Genomic DNA, 25,089 nt, shown 5'->3' on the forward strand with positions numbered 1-25,089 from the left:
AGATGTTTGATGATGTTCAGTGGAGTGCAGCTTTAGCAGCTGTGCAGCTGTTCTCAGATCAGTGTGTGTTTCTGAGTCAGAGCACTTCCTCTACAGCTCAGGGAGGTTTTTGTACGATGCTGTAAAACTGTGTGTACGGCAAACTCTGAGCCTGCTGACAATAATAATCTCCTGCATCTTCAGCCTGAACTCCAGAGATTTTTAGACTAAACTGTGTTCCAGATCCACTGCCACTGAAACGATCTGGAATCCCAGACTGACGAGTAGTTGCAGAATAGATCAGGAGTTTAGGAGCTTCTCCAGGTTTCTGCAGGTACCAGCCGAGAGCACCGCCAACACTCTGACTGGTACTACAGGTGAGAGTAACAGATTCTCCTGGAGAAACAGACTGAGATCCTGGAGACTGAGTCAGGACGATTTCCCCAAAAGACTCTAAAGAAAAGGATGCAGAGTTAAAATAATGGAAACAGATGTAGTAATGAGTGTGAGAGTGGTGTGATGATGTGTATGAATAATAAAAGTAAAGAGAATGTCTCACGGTGAGCGAGGAGTCCCAGTGTCCCCAGCAGGAGACTCAGTACCATCATCATTGTGCTGTGTGTCAGTGGCTCTGAAAGGACTGAACACACTCTGATCAGCACTACAGCTCTTAAAGTGTGTAGCAGTGACACAGAACACATATGCAAACACCACAACTGTGTGTGTGTGTGTGTGTGTGTGTGTGTGTGTGTGTGTGTGTGTGTGTGTGTGTGTGTGGTCACTAGAGTGTAAAAGAGGTTTTTGTACGACGGCTTCATTAGAATGTATCACTGTGGTTGACTTTTGGTGGAGGAACCAAACTCATAATAAAAATGTTAAAAATAGCTCAGTGTCTTAAATATTCTAAATCCAGTGAGAGAATAAATTCAGATGTTTGTGGTGCTTACTTGAGTTCAGTGTCTAGTGATGAATTTTTATTGCGTTTCATCACCAGAATAAAGCTGATCAAAGTTCTGGTTAGTCCATGATGTAAAGAGTAACTAGTGAAGGTTCTGCTGCTGGAACACATTTGTGCTGCTGCAGAGTTTCCAGTTTTGTCTCTGTTGGACTTCAGATCATTTACAGAATAAACTCACTGAGTGTTTCAATGGACTATTCAATGCAGTTACTGAGTAGAACTGAGTGAAGACTAAATCCGATAGAAGATGAATTGTGGTGTGGAGGTAAATCTGGTGGCTTCCATACAGTATGTTCTCTTTGTGTCTTAGTGGACTTGTTTGTTAATAGACTGATGTTTGTCCACTGAAACTGTTCTCAACATGAAGCCTTCCATGTGTCTCTGTTCATTTAGAGTTAGAAACTCAGTTTTAATCCTGCTGAAGGTCATAGAAGTTTCCAGATGTTTCTACTGAATTGTGAGAACAATGTGGATCACTGCTGAACACACGTTAATGTTTCAGTCTGGAATCTGAAAAAGCAGTAATGAGTAAATGTTGTGTAAGTGTGTGTAAAGGTGTGTTTATTGTGTGTTTGTGGTCTACAGAAGGTCCCACGGTGAAGCCCTCCGTGTCTCTGCTCCCTCCCTCCTCTCTGCACCAGTGTGAGGAATCGGCCTCGCTGCTCTGCCTGCTGTCTGCCTACTCTCCACAGGGGGCGTCGGTGAGCTGGACGGTGGACGGCTCGGCCGTGAATCACGGGGTCTTGACCAGTGCAGAAGAACAGAAGAAGGACGGTTACACACGCAGCAGTACCCTGACCCTCAGCCAAGCACTCGGGAAAAGGGGCAGGAGTTTGTCTGTACGGTCTCCCACGAGGGCGTGGATCATCCGGTCACGTTCAGAAAGAGCCAGTGTTAAGGCTAACAGCTCCAAGATAGAACTGAACACTGAGCTGCTTCCACATCCATCTACAATAGAGTTTCAGTTCTACACAATGCTGACATTTCTGTCTTTACTCTCTTCACTGTCCTGTTGCTCTTCCTGTAGTTTTGCTCTGCTGAAATAAAGCTTCATTTTGGACATTGTGTGTTCTTTTCTTGGAGTTAATAGTCATTATCAGTGTGAGGAGAGAGTGTGTTTAGCTGTAGATTCAGGGCTGTGTGTTGTGCTTCAGTGAGTTTGGATGAAGAAAGTTGAACATCTGGTGAAAGTGCTGCTCTATTCTGGGAGAAAGAGGATCACTCAGCCGTGTTCATGTAAATCTCACTTCCTCTACACTGCTCTCTGATTTCCTGCTTAAAACTGACTCTGTGTGTTTATCTGGGTGTGGAACAGGAAGCTGGTTTCATGTCTTTCTTTAGAGCAGGATTTATGGTTGAGGGAACTGACATTAAACACTTATTTTCATCACATTGTGCTACTGTTCTTTCATATCTGTTTTTTTTTTTTACATTGCCACATGACTGAATGGCCTCTGAATAGCTGCTCACACCAAAGCAAGACTGAAATGACTTATTATTAGCCAACAGAGAGAACTAATTAACATAAACCTACAGTCACATCCAAGCAACACTAAAGAATCAACAATAATTTACAACACAGTTAGTGACAAAAATCTAGATCTAACTGAAACAAGTAAACAGTACACAATTCTACTCAGAATCCTATCTTACTAGTACAGAATACATTCAAAGCAACCAAACTCATTCACACCTCATAACACTTCGCCCCCCACTCCTGCTTCAGCTTCATCCCAATTTCGAACAAACCACACCCTGGAAGGTTGAATGACGTCAGGACAGTCACCATGAAATCACAAATAATGAAGACCATGGAGCTTGTGCTGCTACACCACATGAGGCCACAGGTCTGCCATGCCCTTGAGCTTCTGCAGTTAGCATACCAGGAGAAGGTAATAGTTGAGAACATCATTATCTACATTCTATACCAATCCCTCTCTTACTTTTGGATTGCTTAAGCACGATTTTCAAAACAGGGCCCGTGTTTTCAAAACACTACACACAATTAGCACAACCACACACACAAGTAGCACAACCACACACACAATTAGCACAACCACACACAATTAGCACAACCACACACACAATTAGCACAACCACACACAATTAGCACAACCACACACAATTAGCACAACCACACACAATTAGCACAACCACACACACAATTAGCACAACCACACACAATTAGCACAACCACACACAATTAGCAAAACACTACAGATCCCCTGCATAATTAAACACTCTTGTAAAAACTATACACTTCTGTTTAAAAACCACACTTTGTTACCAAACACACACGTTTCACATTACTATACTCTGTTTGCACCAGTTACACTCTGCTGTGATAAACCTACAACACTTTTAGCACTTTTACTTCCTTATGATTAGAGTAGGCTACCATCAATAAAGTACAAATATAATGTAAATTCACCAAACACTACACAAGACCAATGTTGCAGACTGAAGAGACTCATTTATTTGTCAACACGCCCAAAATGTTCACATGTACTGTAACTTTATGGTAAAAAATACAAAAAAAAAAACTAGACATTGTCTCTTCGCCTAGCTGGATCTGGCCAGAGAATTTCATCAACATCGCAGGCAAAGTTGTCATTAGTAAGACACCTTGGAAAGAAACGTCATGAATGACGAATCCATCCTTGCATTGCTGCTACCTCCATCTGGTCACAGGCCTCCTCCATGGCTTGGATGAGGGGTACCTCAGCCTGGAGACGGAGATCATATACCTTCCACCACCATGCCTAGAAAAACTCTTCTATAGGGTTGAGGAATGGAGAGTATGGTGGAAGATATAAGATGGTGAAATGTGGATGTTGCTGAAACCAGTTGTGAACCAGAGCAGAGCGGTGGAAAGACACATTGTCCCAAACAACAATGTATTGCATATGATCGATTTGATTTGCTGCTGTTATCTTGTGCAATTGGTCCAAGAATGTAAGAGTGCTGCGTTGTAAAGGCCCATATGGACATGGCGGTGGAGGACTCGCTTCTGTGTAATGGCTGCACACAGTGTTATATTACCCCCACGTTGCCCTGGGGCATTGACTATAGCCCTGAGACCAATGATGTTTCTTCCCCTCCTTCGTGTTCTCGTCAGGTTGAACCCAGCCTCATCTACGTATATGAACTCATGCTGGATCTCCTCTCCATCCATTCGTAAAACTCTCTGAAGAACAGTGTCATGCAAAATTGTGTAGTTCAGTGTAGATATGATGTTGATATGATGATATTTTTACAATACACTGTACCTATTTTCCAGTCGAAATGTTATCACACTTGCCACTGTGTATCGGCTTAGATTTGCCTGTACTCGCAGTCCAGCCTCCCTCAGAGTCAGGCCGCGGGTGACAACGTGGTCAACCAGTGTTGTGTGGATCTCATTTGTCAGATTCGGTCCTCTTTGAGCACCTTCTTGTATTCCTCTTCCTCTTCCTCTACCTCTACCTCTACCTCCAGCATGACCTCCATCTCTTCCTCTTCCTATGTTGATTCCTCTTCCTCCCCTTCCTCCTCCTCCTTCTCCTCCTCTTATTACTCTTTCTCTGACTCTTTACATTGTGCTTGAAGACCGATGAACTCACCTGCTGCTTTAAATATTCAATTCAAGTTAAATTCAATTCAAGTTTATTTGTATAGCGTTTTTTACAATAGACATTGTCTAAAAGCAGCTTTACAGAACATAAACATAGAGCAGAAGGTAAACATATATTACAGTGCTCATACACGTGATTGGTGTGTCTACAATTAACCCGATTGGTTGGACGGTGCAGTAATTTGACAGTCAGTGCTTTGGTATTGCATGGAAGTGACTTCATGATAGATTTTTGGTTAAGTGTGTTTAGTGTTTTGCAAATCACAGTGTGTAGAGGTTTGCAACAAGTGTGAGGTTGACAATGTGCTTATAGTTGTGCAAATATGGGCTGATGTTTTGCCTCTTGAGTGTAAGGTTTTGCTAATAGTGTACTACTGTTAATTTTAGTGTGTAAGCAATCCAAAAAAACTGTAATACACTTTTACTTTAACACGATATGACCAATTATCAGCACACATGATAGTATGTGGCTACATGAGAAGGCTAAATTGTTTCTGTGTTAATGATAAAATAATGTTAAGTACTTTCTCCATTACAACCTCCGTTTATACAGATTACACAGAGCCGCACGTACACGTCGGATTCACCGCGTTTGGGTGTTAATGTAGGTTCACAAAGCCATGAGCATTAACAGTAAAGTAACATCCACCATTGTTGTGTTTGTGTTTGTGTTTGTCGCTGCTGTGCTAACGTTGCTGTGTAACGTGACACGTATACAGTGACGTCACACTCGGCTCTGTGATGCTCTCTAACTGATGGAAAGGCAAACCGGTTCTTAGAAGGTTCACCAGTGGAACCAACTTTGACACCAGCACTAGATCTGAACCAGCACCTGGGTCTTTCCGGTGGAAAAGGGGTATATGTGACTCCTTGAGCAACTGCTTGCATCATTGTGAGTTGTGCTTCTCTTTATTGGTCTGCCTGATTTGTTTTAATTTCTCTGCATGAACAGTTTCTTCAGACCAGTTGCACTTGATTGCGATTTCAGCTCCTATTTTTTTTTCCCAGTACGCAAATCAGTTCAAGTGAGATGGTGCAACATCCTTTGAAGAATCTCTCTAACTCCAGGACAAACTACTCTCTCGGATTGTGGAGGTGTTCATAACAGTACCAGGATTGGAACTTCCTTATTATCATCGCTGGGTTTGTTTAAATGTCTTTTAAACAAAAGCCAACACCTGTCTCCCACCTTCAATGCCTTTATTGTGTTTTTACATTTACTGTTGAACTGCTGCAATTTTATCTTTCACTCTTTTTTACTTCTCTCTTGCCTTTTCCCCTTGTCCTGCTTTTCTCTCCAGAGATTCTCTAAACCTAAACTAATCTCTAAGCTGAGATTCTGTAACTGATCCGGTTTAAATGACTGAAAGAACAATTTCAGTTTAAATTCAGTGTCCAGTTCTGACAGTAAATAAGGATGTAAAGGATGAAGATCAAGACAATTAATATAAAATAAGTCTGTAGTGTCAGTTCCCTCAACCATAAATCCTGCTCTAAATAAAGACATGAAACCAGCTTCCTGTTCCACACCCAGATAAACACACAGAGTCAGTTTTAAGCAGGAAATCAGAGATCAGTGTAGAGGAAGTGAGATTTACATGAAGACGGCTGAGTGATCCTCTTTCTCCCAGAATAGAGCAGCACTTTCACCAGATGTTCAACTTTCTTCATCCAAACTCACTGAAGCACAACACACAGCCCTGAATCTACAGCTAAACACACTCTCTCCTCACACTGATAATGACTATTAACTCCAAGAAAAGAACACACAATGTCCAAAATGAAGCTTTATTTCAGCAGAGCAAAACTACAGGAAGAGCAACAGGACAGTGAAGAGAGTAAAGACAGAAATGTCAGCATTGTGTAGAACTGAAACTCTATTGTAGATGGATGTGGAAGCAGCTCAGTGTTCAGTTCTATCTTGGAGCTGTTAGCCTTAACACTGGCTCTTTCTGAACGTGACCGGATGATCCACGCCCTCGAGGGAGACCGTACAGACAAACTCCTCCCCCTTTTCCCAGAGTGCTTTGCTGAGGGTCAGGGTACTGCTGCGTGTGTAACCGTCCTTCTTCTGTTCTTCTGCACTGGTCAAGACCCCGTCCTTCACCGCCGAGCCGTCCACCGTCCAGCTCACCGACGCCCCCTGTGGAGAGTAGGCAGACAGCAGGCAGAGCAGCGAGGCCGATTCCTCACACTGGTGCAGAGAGGAGGGAGGGAGCAGAGACACGGAGGGCTTCACCGTGGGACCTTCTGTAGACCACAAACACACAATAAACACACCTTTACACACACTTACACAACATTTACTCATTACTGCTTCTTCACATCACTGCACTTCAGTAGAACTACTCAGCAGGAGAACATTTCCTAGTTCCTCGTTCTATTGTGGAGACACTCAGACTTTGATGGAAATAACCACATCACACCACATCCACCTTTCTACACACTGTTTATCTTTGTTTCCAGATTCAAAATCAGTCCATCAGTAACATGACAGAAGGCTAACAGACACAGGATGAAGTTTTCTACCATGTCCTTCACAGCACACAATATGAACTTCAGAAGCTGTGAATGTGAAAGTGCTGTTTACTGATGAACACACTGTCTACTTATTCAGCTAACAGCTAACTCCTGATTTTTAATTTCCTCTCTCTTATTTTTATTTTACTGAAACTGTCTCATCATCAAAACATACTCCACATTCCTTATCTCCAAATTATAAAGACATACAAATGAATAAATGAATAAACAAACAGAAATTATATATGATGATGTCCACATTTTTCTATTTGTCTAAACTTTAATATTTTGATAAACAATAAAAATAAATGAATGGAATGTTGAATAAAGAAGAGAGACTTACTGATGATGAGTTTGGTTCCTCCACCAAAAGTCAACCACAGTGATACATTCTAATGAAGCCGTCGTACAAAAACCTCTGTTACACTCCAGTGACCACACACACACACACACACACACACACACACACACACACACACACACACACACACACACACAGTTGTGGTGTTTGCATATGTGTTCTGTGTCACTGCTACACACACTTTAAGAGCTGTAGTGCTGATCAGAGTGTGTTCAGTCCTTTCAGAGCCACTGACACGCAGCACAATGATGATGGTACTGAGTCTCCTGCTGGGGACACTGGGACTCCTCGCTCACCGTGAGACATTCTCTTTACTTTTATTATTCATACACATCATCACATCACTCTCACACTCATTACTACATCTGTTTCCATTATGTTAACTCTGCATCCTTTTCTTTAGAGTCTTTTGGGGAAATCGTCCTGACTCAGTCTCCAGGATCTCAGTCTGTTTCTCCAGGAGAATCTGTTACTCTCACCTGTAGAACCAGTGTAGATGTTAGCAGTTTCCTCCACTGGTACCTGCAGAAACCTGGAGAAGCTCCTAAACTCCTGATCTATGATACATCTAATCGTCAGTCTGGAGTTCCAGATCGTTTCAGTGGCAGTGGATCTGGAACACAGTTTAGTCTAAAAATCTCTGGAGTTCAGGCTGAAGATGCAGGAGATTATTATTGTCAGCAGCGTAGCAGCTATCCGTAAACACAGTGTTACAGCGTCGTACAAAAACCTCCCTGAGCTGGAGAGGAAGTGCTCTGACTCAGAAACACACACTGATATGAAAACAGCTGCTCAGCTGCTAATGCACTTTTTTTTTTTTTTAACAGATTTTACCAGACAATTGTTTCCATATAACAAATGTTCTGTTCACATTTAATCCTTTTTTCTCCTAATCTCTGGTAAGCATCAATGCTTAGAGTTATATAGAGAACTTTAATTACATGTCTCTCAAAAAGAAAACCTTGTGGACCACAAAGTGTGAGATCATGACTCATATGTTCCTGTCCATTGCATGTTTAGTTTTATATTGTAATCACATTTAGGCTCGACTCTTTGATGCTTGTCATGGTTTCAATATAAAACTTCCACTCAACATGCAGTGGACAGGAACATATCAGTCATGAACTCACACAACTTTGTGGTCCACAAACACATTCACTGGATAACTGAGACACAAGGAGCTTTGTTAAGACAGACGCCGATGTAGTTTCATAGCCTTGTTTCCAACTTATCCTTCAATTCTTCATGGTTCTGTTCTCCTCACAGTGCTTTCTCCCCAGACTGTTTAGTGGAACTCAGTTATCAGCTCGATACTTTGGGTCAATACACAAAATGTAAAAGTTTTTAAAACTGACTAAATTTATGAAGTTTAGCGCCACTCTGCCATCCTTTTTTCACACTCACATTTTTCCAAGTGCCAAAAGCTTCCACTGTCTTCTCACTGCCCCTCATATATTTTAAACATACAAAGATTTGTGATTCAAATCATTTAAAAATAGTAACCAGGCATATTTTCTCAGTTCCCTACACAAACTATATACAAAGATGTACAACATAATACCTTTGGGTTCCAGTAAGAAGCTTGTCACATATTCACCTTCTCTCAGCACACAGCTCCTGTTCCATGTGACATCCAGATGGAAATTTTGGTTTAGATCTTTTCTTATTGTTTTACTTTTAGTTTTGTCTCCTCCCATAGACTTGTCATGTGTCATGACACATATCTCATGTGTTAGTACTACTGTGTTTCTAGTATGGTTTCTGACCTGAAAGTAGGTCTTGCTTCTTGTTGGACAGGACCACCCTCTGACCTCTGCCATGTGTGACCTTAAAGGGTGACTGTCATGTGAGGTTGTGGCTGTGGGATGGACTTGGATCAGGGAAAAAGGTCTTTAATACTCACAGGTCCTGTTGGGGCCGAAGTAGACTTTAATATATTCTGAATATACCTTGGCACACTCTGTACACTTGGGCCTGGGATGACTGTGTGTTGCCATTTGTTTATGACCTCACATATGACCTCATCTATGACTGTGATATCCTTTGATTTGACCTGGACATTTGTTATGATCTGTTCTGATAAACATGTGCCGAACCCGACACTCCATAACGAGCTTGTCATACTATCAGTAAATGTGTTAACCATCACGTCTGTTTCTGTTGTTTTTGTACCAAATTTGCCCATAGATAACACTGAATACTGCACCTTTTTACTGTATACATATCCCTTTAGGTCTCAGTAAACTTTGCAGTGTTTTTCTATTCATTCTGTTTTTTGTCACTTTCTCCTATATCAGCTCAGAGGTAGCAGCAGACTCAGACTTCTGCTCAGAGTGAACTAGAAATATTCTATCATGGCTGTAGCATGAAGCAAGCTCAACAAATCTGGGGTTTCAGTATAATATTCAGATTCACTAAAACATTCTCACACTGGATTAAATGGCATCACTATTCAGACCTTCCTCATCAAGTCCTGTGGGCACCTTAAAAAGGACAGATCTCACACCATACATAAAAATGAAACAAATAATAACAACAAAAAAAATATGTTCACTGTTCCAAAGGCAAATGGAAGTAATCATTAAGTTTTTCGTTCATATGACACCTGAGGTAAAAGTGATAACATATGAAATTTCTAGCAGTAAATTGTTGTTGCTCATTTTCACTACAGTCCAAAATATGTTAGGAAATCCTTTTAGCAGAAAAACACCAAATCTATCTGAAGACATCATCCTTTAATGGTGGACTGTAAGACTTCTGTCCCATGAGGCAGGAGAGTGAGTGTAGTGTACAGAATAAGATGAGATTTAACAAATGTGTGTCACTCTGCATAATCTGCCAAACAACATCAATGTGAATGTAAATGTAGTTTATTCAATACATTGTTTGTCATGCACTTTATATATAATACACATTCTCCAAACACAAAGATGATCATACTGATCCAACGGCTTTGTGCTCTTTAACATAGTTTGAACATATCTTGGCTAATCACTGCTCATTATGAAATTAACTGGACAAACAACAAGTCCTCATCAAAGCAAAAAAGAACTTCTCATGATTTGCTGCTTTCTACTCCTCAGAGATGTGACTATTGGACACAACGCCATATTACATTACAGCCATATTCAAGGTATAGAACAGAACCACCCAGACTTCAACAAATTAAAACTAAAATGTAAAAAATCCAGGCAACACTTTAGGTACCCAACAAATGTAAATAACTCTCTGGACCACTACTACATGGTCTTGAAGGATGCCTACCACACTGTTTACTGGGTGTCTGGTGCCCCTATTTCCTACATACAAACATAAACTAAAATCTGCTAAACCTACAGTTACTATGGTGACAAATGTACAGATGAAGCCAAGTTGTAAAAGCAAGAGTGCTTTGATTGTACAGACTAAAGTGAATTTTAAACAAAAGATGACGACTTGGACAAACTATCTGATTCTGTTACATCTTACATAATTTCCTGTGAAGACATATGCATCCCAAACAGCGCTCACAGAAAATTCTACAAAAACAAACTGGATTACTGCTAAACAGAGATAGCTATTGAAGTATGGTGTTATAACGCTTCAAGCCTAGCACCATAATACATGGTTCCAAAAACACCTACATCTCAGGACTGAATAACTACAGACCAGTTGCCTTTAGCTCTCTTGTCATGAAGTGCTATGGGATGCTGGTGCTAACATAACTGAAGTGCATCACAGGTTCACTGCTGGATCCATACAGATTGGAGGTGGACCGGCTTGTGGTTCTGGGATTCCTTGAGGTGTAGACACAACAATTTAGAACATAGCATCAGTTAGGCAGTGCAGATGAGAGTTGACTTTAAAAAAACTACTAATCCTCTGTCACCCTTCACTATCCAGGGTTGTACTGTGTCCAATGCTGATTCCTTCAAGTTCCTTAGACCATTTCAAAGACTTGAAGTGGGAGAAGAACACCAATATCATAACAGAGAAAGCCCATCAGAGATTGTACTTTCACAAGTGCTGACATCAAAGCCAAGTTAGGTCTGCATAGTGGATCGTTGTGACCAAACTGCCCTTCCTTCAGGGGAGATGGGAGAATCATAATGGACCCTTCACACCCTGCATACAGTCTGTTCAGGCTCATGAACTTTCTTCCCTTAAAATTAGATTGGCCTGAAGAGGAAGTAAGTGTCATCCGTTATAAGCTAGACGACCGCTTTCTGACTTCAGGCCGCAGATCACCTTCACGTGGGTGGCTGCCGGATTCCCAGACCTCCATGCCAAGGTGTCAAGGTCTTGAAGAATTCCATTTTCAGCACGTATTATTTCTCCTGCCTTGTCTGACTATTCAGCCACTATAGGGTTTGAACGCCATTGTATGGGGCGATGCCTGGGATTGAAGAGACGATTACGGGCTATCTCTCAACTACATCGCCCACACGGTGGGAACCTGCCTTTGGGTGGTATCTGAGCTCCACTGAGCCACTGACGTTGTGCTCCGTCCCACAAAGCAGACGGCCAGCTCCATAGGCCCTGCAATGGCTGTGCTGGTTGCCACAGAGTGGCACCTGTGGCTCAATTTAACTAATATTAAAGATGAGGATATGTCCTCTCTCCTGGATGCCCCGGTGTTACCTCAGGGCTTGTTCTGTGATGCAGTGATTACTGTCATCAACAGGCACAAGGAGGTATATTGGCTGCATTCAGGCTCCCCTACTGCTTCCCTGCCACCTCTGGCATTTCAGGGAGCAGAGGGGTCTGTGCCTGCTCCTCTTCCTTGCACGGATCTCCCTGGGTCGGCACCTGCCAGTTTCAGGGCACCCGGGAGGTCTTCGCAAGGTTGACACCACTGTCAGACAGCCAGTCAGCGTCTCAGTGGGTCCTGGATACCGTAGAAAAAGGCTACAGGATCCAGTTCTCCTCCCGTCCTCAGCACTTCCAGGGTGTGCTGCCCACGATTGTTGGCAGACACCAGGCGGTGTTTCCCCAAGAGGAACTTTTCTCACTTCTGAGGAAAGGGGCCATAGAGCATGTTCCCCTCACAGGGCGGGACTCCAGCTTTACAACCGATATTTCATTGTTCCCAAGAGGAACGGGGGCTGCGTCCGATTTTGGACCTATGGGCTCTGAACTGTACTCTGAAGACTTACAGATTCAAGATGCTCAAGCTCAGGGTTATCGTGTCCCAGATCAGGTCCACAGACTGATTTGTGATGATCGACCTTGAGGATGCTTATTTTCACATAGGCATTCTGCCGGAGCACAGGAAGTTCCTCAGGTTCATTTTTGGGGGAGAAGTGTACTGGTATTGTGTTCTTCCTTTTGGCCTAGCCCTTTCACCACGCAGGTTTACAAAGTGCATGGACACTGCCCTAGCACCATTGTGTCTCCAGGGCATCCGTGTACTGAATTACCTGGATGACTGGCTCATTCTGGCCCAGTCGACAGCTATGGCGGCCGGCCATCGAGATGCTGTGCTTGCCCATATGAGGTCTCTAGGCCTCAGGTTCGACCCAGTAAAGGTTCTCCTTAATGGAGAACCACCTTTCTAGGGCTAGTTTGGAACCCCACCACCATCTGTCTCCCGCTTGAGTGGCTTCCATCTTGTCAGCGGTGAAAGCAATTCTGCAACGTTATCTTTTTGGTTATGCTCCACATGAGGCCATTTCAGCTCTGGGTCAGGAGTGCGGACTTTCATCCTCACAGACATACCCTCAGGGTTATAAGTTTTACTTGTTGTGGGCTTCGTACCCTTCTTATGTGGTAAGACCCCGGTTTCTGGCCTTGGGTCCCACTCTAGGGGCGTGTCACCATTGCAGGACTTTTTCGAGAGATGCATTGCTTTTGGGCTGGGGAGCGGCCTAGGATTGCCGTCCTGCCCTGGGTCTATGGGATGGCTCTTATCTCTCATAGCACATAAATTGCCTGGAGATGAGGGTTGTTTCTAACACTTTCTTCCACACCTCAGGGGCTGCCATGTCTTAGTATGGACAGACAGCACTGCGGTGGTTCCCCATATCAATAATCAGGGTGGTCTGCGTTTGCACCCCTGTGCAGGTTGGCACAGCAGATTCTGCTCTGGTCAGAGAATAGGTTCCTTTCACTTAGAGCGAGTTGTGGTGGAGCAGATTTGGTATAGACGTGGCTGAGGCTCTGTCTGTATGCCTTCCTCCTGGTAGCTCTGCTCCCGCAAGTCCTAGCTAAAGTGCACCACGACCGGGTCAAGCTTCTCCTAATTGCCCCTCGTTGGCCCTCTTGAGTTGATTTTCGGTCCTAGCCTCCCTCCTGAATGGCACCCCATGTGAGTTTCCCGTCAGGGAGGATCTCCTCTCTCAGCTGCAGGGGCAATCCTATTACAACCCCCCACCCCACCCCAGAGATGTGGAAGCTCTGATGGGGACCAGTCCCTAGAGGCAGGCCTCTCATCAGAGGTGACCAAGACTTTTCTGAATGCTAGGGCTCCCTCCACTAGGAAGCTATATGCTCTGAAGTGGAGGCTTTTTCGCCTCTGGGGCGATGAACACAGTTCGGTACAGTGCTGGAGTACCTGCAGTCTTGCTTTTCTCTACTTTGAAGGTGTATGTGGCCGCCATTGCTGCGAACCACGAGCCTGTCCTCGGGGCCTCCTTGGGTAGGCACCCTCTTGTCTCTCGCTTTCTGCGTGGTGTCAGGCAGCTGAGGCCTTCCTGCAGACCGCGCCTCCTTCCTGGGATCTCTCTGTGGTCCTGGAGGGGCTGCTGGAAGCCCCCTTTGAGCCCCTGGAGTCAGCCTCTCAGAAGTTTCTGACCCTGAAGTTGGCTCTGCTCCTAGCTTTGGCCTCTCTCAAGAGTGGGGGATTTGCAGGCCTTGTCAACCCCCCTGCCTGCTTAGAATCTTTTTCCCTGGCATGTCCAAGGCTTGTTCACCGCTCTACCTCGTGGAGTAACTCCTCCGCCCCCTTTTTGTCTGTCTTGGGGGCCCGGAATAAGGGTAATCCGGTTTCCGCCAAGCGCACTGAGTATTGGCGGCCATTAGCTCAGGCCTATGAGGTGCACGGTCCTCTCCGCACACCTTTATCAGGTTCTATAACCTGGATTTGGACCCCTCTCCAGGGTCCCAGGTCCTGCAGGGCCTTGATGGTCTGTTCCCAGTCTGCTCATGCTCTCTCACGGCCTCTGGCACATTCATCGACCAGTGCATGGCAACGTGGGTATTGGCGTTCCCATAGCATCAGCACTGACACAGCGTCGAGTTCCCTCAAAAGGGAACTACACCAGCTTACGTATGTAACCAGCTGGCCATGCCCTGGGCATCCTCTCGTGCTTCTTTCAGACAAATAGAAGCTGGAGTAGTGTGACGTATATGCCCTTATATGAACTTGCTGGCGCGTAATCACTCCGTCACGTGTCCTTCCCAAGCCATTAAAATGGCGAGTGTGCACACAGAGCTTCGGACACAACGTCCTCACACAAGCGTTCCCATAGCGTCAGCACTGACACAGCGTCTCATACATACGTAACCTGGTGTAGTATCTAATTTACATTTACAGCATTTGGCAGATGCCCTTATCCAGAGCGACGTACATAAGTGCTTAAATCTCTATCATTTGATACATCAATGCTGATTCACTAGGTAACACACATACCGCTTAGAATTAACGCCAAAATGTTCAATCTTGGTGTCATCAGACCAGAGGATCTTATGTCTCATAGTCTGGGAGTCCTTCATGTGTTTTTTGGCAAACTCTATGCAGGCTTTCATGTGTCTTGCACTGAGGAGAGGCTTCCGTCGGGCCACTCTGCCATAGAGCCCCGACTGGTGGAGGGCTGCAGTGATAGTTGACTTTCTGGAACTTTCTCCCATCTCCCTACTGCATCTCTGGAGCTCAGCCACAGTGATCTTTGGGTTCTTCTTTACCAAGGCTCTTCTCCCATGATTGCTCAGTTTGCCTGGATGGCCAGGTTTAGGAATAGTTCTGGTCATCCCAACCTTTTATGAGGATTATGGAGACCACTGTGCTCTTAGGGACCTTGAGTGCTGCAGAAATTCTTTTGTAACCTTGGCCATATCCGTGCCTTGCCACAATTCTGTCTCTGAGCTTCTTGGGCAGTTCCTGCGACCTCATGATTCTCATTTGCTCTGACATGCACTGTGAGCTGTAAGTTCTTATATAGACAAGTGTTTGCTTTTCCTAATCAAGTCCAATCAGTTAAATTAAGCACAATTGCACTCCAATGAAGGAGTAGAATCATCTCATGGAGGATCACAAAAAATGAACAGCATATGAGATAAATATGAGTATCACAGCAAAGGTTCTGAATACTTATGACCATGTGATATTTCAGTTTTCTTTTTTAATAAATTTGCAAAAATTTCTACATGTCTGTTTTTTTCTCTATCAAGTTGGGGTGCTGAGTACATTAATGATAAATAAAATGAACTTTTTTGATTTTAGCAAATGGCTGCAATGAAAGAAACAGTGGTCAATTTAAAGGGGTCTGAATACATTCCGTACCCATTGTACATCAATCAAAAGGTGCAGGCTATTTGGTAGTACCACAAGTACTAAAGGCTACAGCAGGGGGCAGAGCTTTTTCTTACAGAGCCCCACAGTTATGGAACAGACTTGTAATTAGTGTTCAGGTCTTGTTATGTAATTATGTAATTTATAATCACACTCTCCGGGGCATATTGGCTTAGTGGTTAGCATTTTCGCCTCACACCTCTAGGGTTGGGGGTTCAATTCCTGCCTCCGCCTTGTGTGTGTGGAGTTTGCATGTTCTCCCTGTGCCTCGGGGGTTTCCTCAGGGTACTCCGGTTTCCTCCCCGTCCAAAGACATGCATGGTAGGTTGATTGGCATCTCTGGAAAATTGTCCTGAGTGTGTGAGTGTGTGTGAGTGAATGAGAGTGTGTGTGTGCCCTGCGATGGGTTGGCACTCTGTTCAGGGTGTATCCTGCCTTGATGGCTGATGATGTCTGAGATAGGCACAGGCTCCCCGTGACCCCAGAAGTTCAGATAAGTGGTAGAAAATGAATGAATGGATGAATAATCACACTCTCTGGTGTCATGCAGATCCACTCAAGGTTTCGTACTCATAACTTCTCAGAGTTGTTCCTTGCCACCATTGCCTTGGACTTGCTCATTAGGTATAAATATAGATTTACATTTTGAAAAAATAAACTTTGCAGTTTTTGTCTTGAATTATTACATTCATGTAAAGCTACTATATTCCTTGTTAAAAGTGATATACAGATAAAATTGAATGAGACTTGAATTTCTTATGTATCATGGAGTCTAGTATGAACAATATCTGCACTAAGATCAAATAACACCAGCAAGGAGACACAACTCTGATCAGAGACCAGTAACAGGTCATTTACCTCTTTAACCAGCGCTGACTCTGTGCTATGATGAGGCCTAAATCCTCACTGATACATTAGATGATTATTATTCCTGTGGAGGTCTGAACATAACTGCTCTGAGTGACCTTTTATAGGCTCTTGTAGATAAAAGGCATGTTTGATATTGTCCTAGAGTTGGACAGGTTCAGAGGTGGATGGGAGGATTTTTAATTAATGCTGAAGGATGAAAAATGCTGCATTTAACTGCAAATGAAAATTAGGTTTAAGCACAAACCTATTATAAATTTTAATTTTATCATCTAAAGAATGATAAAGGTCAGAATTCCTAGAAACTATTAATATAAAATAAGTCTGTAATGTCAGTTCCCTCAAGCATAAATCCTGCTCTAAAGAAAGACATGAAACCAGCTTCCTGTTCCACACCCAGATAAACACACAGAGTCAGTTTTAAGCAGGAAATCAGAGAGCAGTGTAGAGGAAGTGAGATTTACATGAAGACGGCTGAGTGATCCTCTTTCTCCCAGAATAGAGCAGCACTTTCACCAGATGTTCAACTTTCTTCATCCAAACTCACTGAAGCACAACACACAGCCCTGAATCTACAGCTAAACACACTCTCTCCTCACACTGATAATGACTATTAACTCCAAGAAAAGAACACACAATGTCCAAAATGAAGCTTTATTTCAGCAGAGCAAAACTACAGGAAGAGCAACAGGACAGTGAAGAGAGTAAAGACAGAAATGTCAGCATTGTGTAGAACTGAAACTCTATTGTAGATGGATGTGGAAGCAGCTCAGTGTTCAGTTCTATCTTGGAGCTGTTAGCCTTAACACTGGCTCTTTCTGAACGTGACCGGATGATCCACGCCCTCGTGGGAGACCGTACAGACAAACTCCTCCCCCTTTTCCCAGAGTGCTTTGCTGAGGGTCAGGGTACTGCTGCGTGTGTAACCGTCTTTCTTCTGTTCTTCTGCACTGGTCAAGACCCCGTCCTTCACCGCCGAGCCGTCCACCGTCCAGCTCACCGACGCCCCCTGTGGAGAGTAGGCAGACAGCAGGCAGAGCAGCGAGGCCGATTCCTCACACTGGTGCAGAGAGGAGGGAGGGAGCAGAGACACGGAGGGCTTCACCGTGGGACCTTCTGTAGACCACAAACACACAATAAACACACCTTTACACACGCTTACACAACATTTACTCATTACTGCTTTTTCAGATTCCAGACTGAAACATTAACGTGTGTTCAGCAGTGATCCACATTGTTCTCACAATTCAGTAGAAACATCTGGAAACTTCTATGACCTTCAGCAGGATTAAAACTGAGTTTCTAACTCTAAATGAACAGAGACACATGGAAGGCTTCATGTTGAGAACAGTTTCAGTGGACAAACATCAGTCCATTAACAAACAAGTCCACTAAGACACAAAGAGAACATACTGTATGGAAGCCACCAGATTTACCTCCACACCACAATTCATCTTCTATCTGATTTAATCTTCACTCAGTTCTACTCAGTAACTGCATTAAATAGTCCATTGAAACACTCAGTGAGTTTATTCTGTAAATGATCTGAAGTCCAACAGAGACAAAACTGGAAACTCTGCAGCAGCACAAATGTGTTCCAGCAGCAGAACCTTCACTAGTTACTCTTTACATCATGGACTAACCAGAACTTTGATCAGCTTTATTCTGGTGATGAAACAATGAAAATTCATCACTAGACACTGAACTCAAGTAAACACCACAAACATCTGAATTTATTCTCTCACTGGATTTAGAATATTTAAGGCACTGAGCTATTTTTAACATTTAAAATTTTAAGAAATCATTTAAAATGATTTATTTTAATGAAATAGTGTTTAAATTTTATTCAACAATTAAATTAAATATTCTTCAATTATATATTATTATTATATATATTCTTCAATAACAATTATATTAAATAATTCTTTCATTTTAAATAAATTAAATTCTTACTTTTTATGATGAGTTTGGTCCCTCCACCAAAAGTGTACCACAGTGATACATTCTAATGAAGCCGTCATACAAAAACCTCTGTTACACTCCAGTGACCACACACACACACAGACACAGACACAGACACAGACACACACACACACACACACACACACACACACACACACACACACACACACACACACACACACACATACAGTTGTGGTGTTTGCATATGTGCTCTGTGTCACTGCTACACACACTTTAAGAGCTGTAGTGCTGATCAGAGTGTGTTCAGTCCTTTCAGAGCCACTGACACGCAGCACAATGATGATGGTACTGAGTCTCCTGCTGGGGACACTGGGACTCCTCGCTCACCGTGAGACATTCTCTTTACTTTTATTATTCATACACATCATCACATCACTCTCACACTCATTACTACATCTGTTTCCATTATGTTAACTCTGCATCCTTTTCTTTAGAGTCTTTTGGGGGAAATCGTCCTGACTCAGTCTCCAGGATCTCAGTCTGTTTCTCCAAGAGAATCTGTTACTCTCACCTGTAGATCCAGTGCAGATGTTAGCAGTTACCTCCAATGGTACCTGCAGAAACCTGGAGAAGCTCCTAAACTCCTGATCTATTATGATATTAATCGTTACACTGGGGTTCCAGATCGTTTCAGTGGCAGTGGATCAAAAACAGAATTTTACCTAAAAATCTCTGGAGTTCAGGCTGAAGATGCAGGAGATTATTATTGTCAGCAGTATAAAAACGGGTAAACACAGTGTTACAGCATCGTACAAAAACCTCCCTGAGCTGAAGAGGAAGTGCTCTGACTCAGAAACACACACTGATCTGAGAACAGCTGCTAAAGCTGCACTCCACTGAACATCATCAAACATCTTCATGTTTCAAAAATAATCCTTCTTCACAGTTTCAACACAAACCAGTCTCCAGTTCTACCCCAACCTGATGAAATCTAGACTGATTTTCAGTCATGTGGCCACTAGATGGTGCTGTAATAAAACTGTATACATGCTGATCTGTTACTGTGATGAAGAGAAGATGGACTGAGGATTAAACAATCTTTAAGATGAACTAATTGACATTTTTTCTGTATTCCCAAAATACTTGACCAGTCTGATCTCCTCCTCTGATCTCTCCCATCAACAAGATGTTTCAGACTGCAGACCCTCTGATTACAGGATGGTTTTGTTTTTCACACCATTCTGTAAAAACTCTAGAGATGGTTGTGTGTGAAAATCCCAGGAGATCAGCAGTTTCTGAAAAACCCAAACCAGCCCATCTGATACCAACAACCATTTACTGTTAAAGTCACAGACATCAGACTTTTACTCCATTCTGGTGTTCGCTGTGAACTTTAACTGAAGCTCTTCACCTAAATCTGCATGATTATATACACTGTGCTGCTGCCACATGATTGGCTGATTGGATAACTGGATGAATGTGCAGGTGAACACAGGTGAAGGGTCTTGATAAAGTGGTGTATATCATTTCATCCATACCTGGAAAATGTCCCCCAACTAACCCAGATAAATAAAAGCAGTTAAAGCAGTGAAACTGAGAGAGAGAGAGAGAGAGAGAGAGAGAGAGAGATCGAGAGAGATCAGTGAAGTGAGAGAGAGATTTACATGAAGACAGATGAGTGATCCTCTTTATCTCAGAATAGAACAGAACTTTCACCAGATGTTCAACTTTTTTCTGCTTATTAAGAGTCCAGACTGGAAACATCAACGTCTTCAATCATCAGTACAGTGATACACTCATGGTACAAAAACCTGTTACACTACAGTGACCACACACACACACACACACACACACACACACACACACACACACACACACACACACACACACACACACACACACGTTTCCATAGCGAGAGGTTCCACTTTGCATTATCAGCTCATGCTTCAGTGCCCTGTGAGTGTTTATAGCCCTGTGACTTTAACACTTCATGACTGAGAGCTGCTGCTCAGCGACTTCACCCACAGAAACCATGAGTTTGATCAGCGTCTTCATCTGCACACTGCTCCTCTGTGCTCAAGGTAAGATTTCACTCAGTGAAATTTATTCAACATCTAATAATTATCTTACCTACATTTCTTCATCCTTCTCCTTTTTCAGGATCCCAAAGTCAGGCCATTGTGACTCAGAGTCCTGCAGTGAAATCTGTTTCTCCAGGAGACACAATCACCATCAGCTGTAAAACTAATCTTGCTGTTGATAATGACTGTGACAGTAAATATGACTGTTTGTACTGGTTTCAGCAGAAACATGGAGAAGCTCCTAAACGGCTGATCTATTGGGCTAGTACTAGAGCATCAGGTATTCCAGATCGATTCAGTGGCAGTGGATCTGGAACTGATTTCACTCTGACCATCAGTGGAGTCCAGACTGAAGATACTGGAGATTATTACTGTCTAACTGATCATTACAACACATTCAAAACTTCTTCGTTAACACAGTGTTAGAGCGTCGTACAAAAACCTCAGTGAGTGAGACTGCTGCAGCTGCAGGTGCTGAGGAGGACGATGTGATGCAGCACAATGACACGGTTTAACAAACACAATACACTTACTCAGTAGTCAAGTCCAGCTTTCTCATCTCTGAGCTTCATTTACATATTTGACAGAGCTGCCATGAGGCCAAAACCCTGATCAGAGGTCAGTAGTTGGTCATTTACCACTTTAACCAGTGTGGTGTTAGAGTGTGGTGAGGAATAAATCAGAAGATGTTATGTGTCTTACTCTGATACAGATCTGCACCTAGATGTTCAGCTAACACTTTTTTACATTAGACCTGAGTTTGAAAGCTGATACTAAACTTCATAGCACATGACCTGGTAATCCAGCTGTGAATTAAAACACCTTCACAACACTCCATTCCCTGTCGACCCTTTGATGATGTCAGAGCAGTGTATCATATACTGTGACATGAATACCTGCAATTATCCTGTACAACCACTACCATGAGTACCTCTGTTCAAATCCCACAGCAAAACTCAGTCACATGTCATTTCCTCTCTAATGTCCAGGCCTTGGTGCTTTTGAGCTTCTACCTTGCAGTACTTCATGGCAGAGTCATGTGTTGACAGAAGACATTACAATAATTATAAAACAGTACATACAAGAAGTTTATTCATGAACCTTCATCAGATCTTCCACATTTCCAACATCTGCACATTTGTACTGAAGCAGAATGGTGCACTGTATCTATGAACCAAAGAGCATTGTTTGGTTCTCGTTGCTTTATGCTCCTGTGGCAGAAAAAAAAAAAAAAGTGCATGGATGCTGCCTTGGCACCATTGTGTCCCCAGGCATCCGTGTACTGAATTACCTGGATGACTGGCTCATTCTGTCCCAGTCAAACGCTATGGCGGCCAGTCTTTGAGATTCTGTGCTTGCCCATATGAGGTCTCTAGGCCTTAGGTTGAACCCAGAAAAGTGTGTGCTTTCTCCTTCTCAGAGAACCACCTTTGTGGGGGTATTTTGGGGCTCCACTTTGATGCGGGCACATCTGTCTCCCGAACGGGTGGCTTCCATCTTGTCAGCAGTGCTTCGAGAAGCTCGTCATGAGGCACATCAAGACCCAGTTACCCCCCTCACTTGACCCCCTACAGTTCGCGTATCGTCCAAACCGCTCCACAGACGATGCCATTACCACAGCCCTCCACTTAGCCCTCACCCATCTGGACAATAAGGACACTTATGTACGAATGCTGTTCATAGACTTTAGTTCAGCATTCAATACAATCATCCCTCAGCACCTGATTGGGAAGCTGAGCCTGCTGGGACTAAACACCTCCCTCTGCAACTGGATCCTGGACTTCCTGACTGGGAGACCTCAGTCAGTCCGGATCGGGAACAGCATCTCCAGCACCACCACACTGAACACTGGAGCTCCTCAAGGCTGCGTGCTCAGTCCACTGCTGTTCACTCTGCTGACTCACGACTGTGCAGCAATGCACAGATCGAATCATATTATTAAGTTCGCCGATGACACGACCGTGGTGGGTCTCATCAACAAGAACGACGAGTCAGCATACAGGGAGGAGGTGCAACAACTAACTGCCTGGTGTAGAGCCAACAACCTTTCTCTGAATGTGGACAAAACTAAAGAGATGGTTGTGGACTTCAGGAGAGCACAGAGCGACCACTCTCCGCTGAACATCGACGGATCATCTGTAGAGATCGTCAAGAGCACCAAATTTCTGGGTGTTCATCTAGCGGAGAACCTCACCTGGTCACTCAACACCAGCGCCATCACCAAGAAAGCCCAGCAGCGTCTCTACTTCCTCCGAAGGCTGAGAAAGGCACATCTCCCTCCCCCAACCCTGACCATGTTCTACAGAGGGACCATTGAGAGCATCCTGAGCAGCTGCATCACTGTCTGGTTTGGGAACTGTACGATCTCGGATCGCAAAACCCTGCAGCGGATAGTGAGGACAGCGGAGAAGATCATTGGGGTCTCTCTTCCCTCTATCATGGACACTTACACCACACGCTGCGTCCGCAAAGGCAACAGCATTGTGGATGACCCCACACACCCCTCACACACACTCTTCACCCTCCTGCCGTCTGGAAAAAGGTACCGAAGCATTCGGGCCCTCACGACCAGACTGCGTAACAGTTTCTTCCCACAAGCCATCAGACTTCTCAATAACCGAACTGTACTATACTGAGCACAACATACACACACATCATCTGTATGGACTGCACAGACCCTCACAAAACACACACACTGTTTTGCACACTTTTCTGCTGTTTTTGCACATATTGGACAATATCTCAGTCATCTGCTGTTTTTTGCACAACTCCATATATAATCCAAAGGACCTGCTGCTAAGAACCTGCTGCTGTTCATTCCTTTACTGCACAAAATACTGTTTGAACATTCAGTATTTACACTGGTCGGTCGGCGCTGTTTCTGTTACTGTGTATTGTCTTTTGTGTATTGCATTTTTTGTACTTTTTGTATTGTCTTGTAACTTAATGTCTGCACTGTTTTTTGTCCTGCACTGTCTTTTGTCCTGCACTGTCTTGCTTGTCTTGTCCTGCACTGTTTGCACCAGGTTGCACAGTTGCACTTTATGTGGCTAAGACTACTTACATGTCCTTAGCCCTGTCTTTGTTTTATGTAGCACCTTGATCCTGGAGAAACATTGTCTCATTTCACTGTGTACTGCAACAGCTATATATGGTTGAAATGACAATAAAAAGCTTCTTGACTTGACTTGACTGAAAGCTATTCGGCTAGGCCGGGGCCTCTCTGTTGCCGAGACACAGAGTGTGCTGGGCCTCATGTTGGCAGCAGCCAACATTATCCCTTTGGGTCTGCTTCACATGAGGCCATTCCAGCTTTGGCTCAGGGTTATAAGGGTTACACGCCATGGGCTTCATACCCTTCTTATGTGGAAAAAGACCCTGGTTCCTGGCCTTGAGTCCCACTCTAGAGGTATGTCTGCATCGCAGGACTCTTTCGACGGATGCCTCATTTTCAGGGTGGGGAGTGACATTGGTTGGCCGTCCTGCCCAGGGTCTATGGGAGGGCCCCTATCTCTCATGGCACTTAAATTGCCTGAAGATGAGGGCTGTGCTTCTAGCACTGAAACACTTTCTCGCACACCTCAGGGCCTGCCATTTCTTAGTACATACAGACAGCACTGCAGCGGTGTCCTATATCAATCATAAGGTTGTCGCAACAGATTCTGCTCTGGGCAGAGACCAGGTTCCTTTCACTGAGAATGATTTTCATTCCAAGGTATGTAAATTGGGATGCAGACTTCCTGTCAAGGCAGGTGCTGAGGTTGGGGAGTGTTGTCTCCACCCCCACTTGGCAGAGTGAATTTGGCAGATTTTCAGAAAGGATGTTTGCCTCCAAGGAGTCAACCCACTGTCCGCTGTGGTTTTCCCCCTCTCATCCGGCCCCTTTGGGCCTGTATGCCTTGGAATGGAAGTGGATGTAGCTCTGCTCCCACATGTCCTAGCCAGAGTGTGCCAAGACCGGGTCAACCTTCTCCTAGTTGCCCCTCCTTGGCCCTTTCGAGTTTGGTTCACGGACCAAGTCTCCCTCCTGATCTCAGGAAAGATCTCCTCTCTCAGTGGTTGAATGATTCAACATTCCCATCCTAAAGAAACCTGCTCTGGATCCATCAGATATCAGTAACTACAGACTGGTATCACTTCTCTCGTTTCTTTCAAAAATTCTTGAACGCATTGTCTATAATCAGCTTTCTGTCTATCTACATACTGCTAGATCAGCCAAACTGTCATCCGTCCTTATCCTCCTTGACCTTTCAGCAGGGTTTTATACGGTCAACCACAAGACTCTCTTGTCCACCCTCA

At 43.8% G+C, this 25,089-nt stretch overlaps 1 long non-coding RNA gene and 2 gene segments (V, D, J or C); 1 reads left to right on the forward strand and 2 right to left on the reverse strand.

Annotated features, from left to right (window-relative positions):
* Window positions 1-6,324: 6,324 nt before the first annotated feature.
* On the reverse strand, window positions 6,325-7,473 carry LOC125145735. Its single transcript, XR_007144169.1, has 2 exons — window positions 7,414-7,473; window positions 6,325-6,800 (listed from the first exon to the last, which is right to left on the reverse strand). It is a non-coding gene; the product is annotated as an uncharacterized LOC125145735 (long non-coding RNA).
* Window positions 7,474-7,567: 94 nt separating this feature from the next.
* The window catches only part of LOC113648731, an 85,084-nt gene continuing 67,562 nt past the window's right edge, over window positions 7,568-25,089 (forward strand). Inside the window, 2 exon segments of the V gene segment in view lie at window positions 7,568-7,728; window positions 7,835-8,129. Coding sequence covers window positions 7,677-7,728; window positions 7,835-8,129 — 347 coding nt within the window.
* Window positions 17,427-25,089, reverse strand: part of LOC113663510 — a 122,825-nt gene continuing 115,162 nt past the window's right edge. Inside the window, 1 exon segment of the C gene segment in view lies at window positions 17,427-17,955. Coding sequence covers window positions 17,589-17,955 — 367 coding nt within the window.

The sequence above is a fragment of the Tachysurus fulvidraco genome, chromosome 10 (genome assembly GCF_022655615.1).
Source record: "Tachysurus fulvidraco isolate hzauxx_2018 chromosome 10, HZAU_PFXX_2.0, whole genome shotgun sequence".
NCBI lineage: Eukaryota > Metazoa > Chordata > Actinopteri > Siluriformes > Bagridae > Tachysurus > Tachysurus fulvidraco.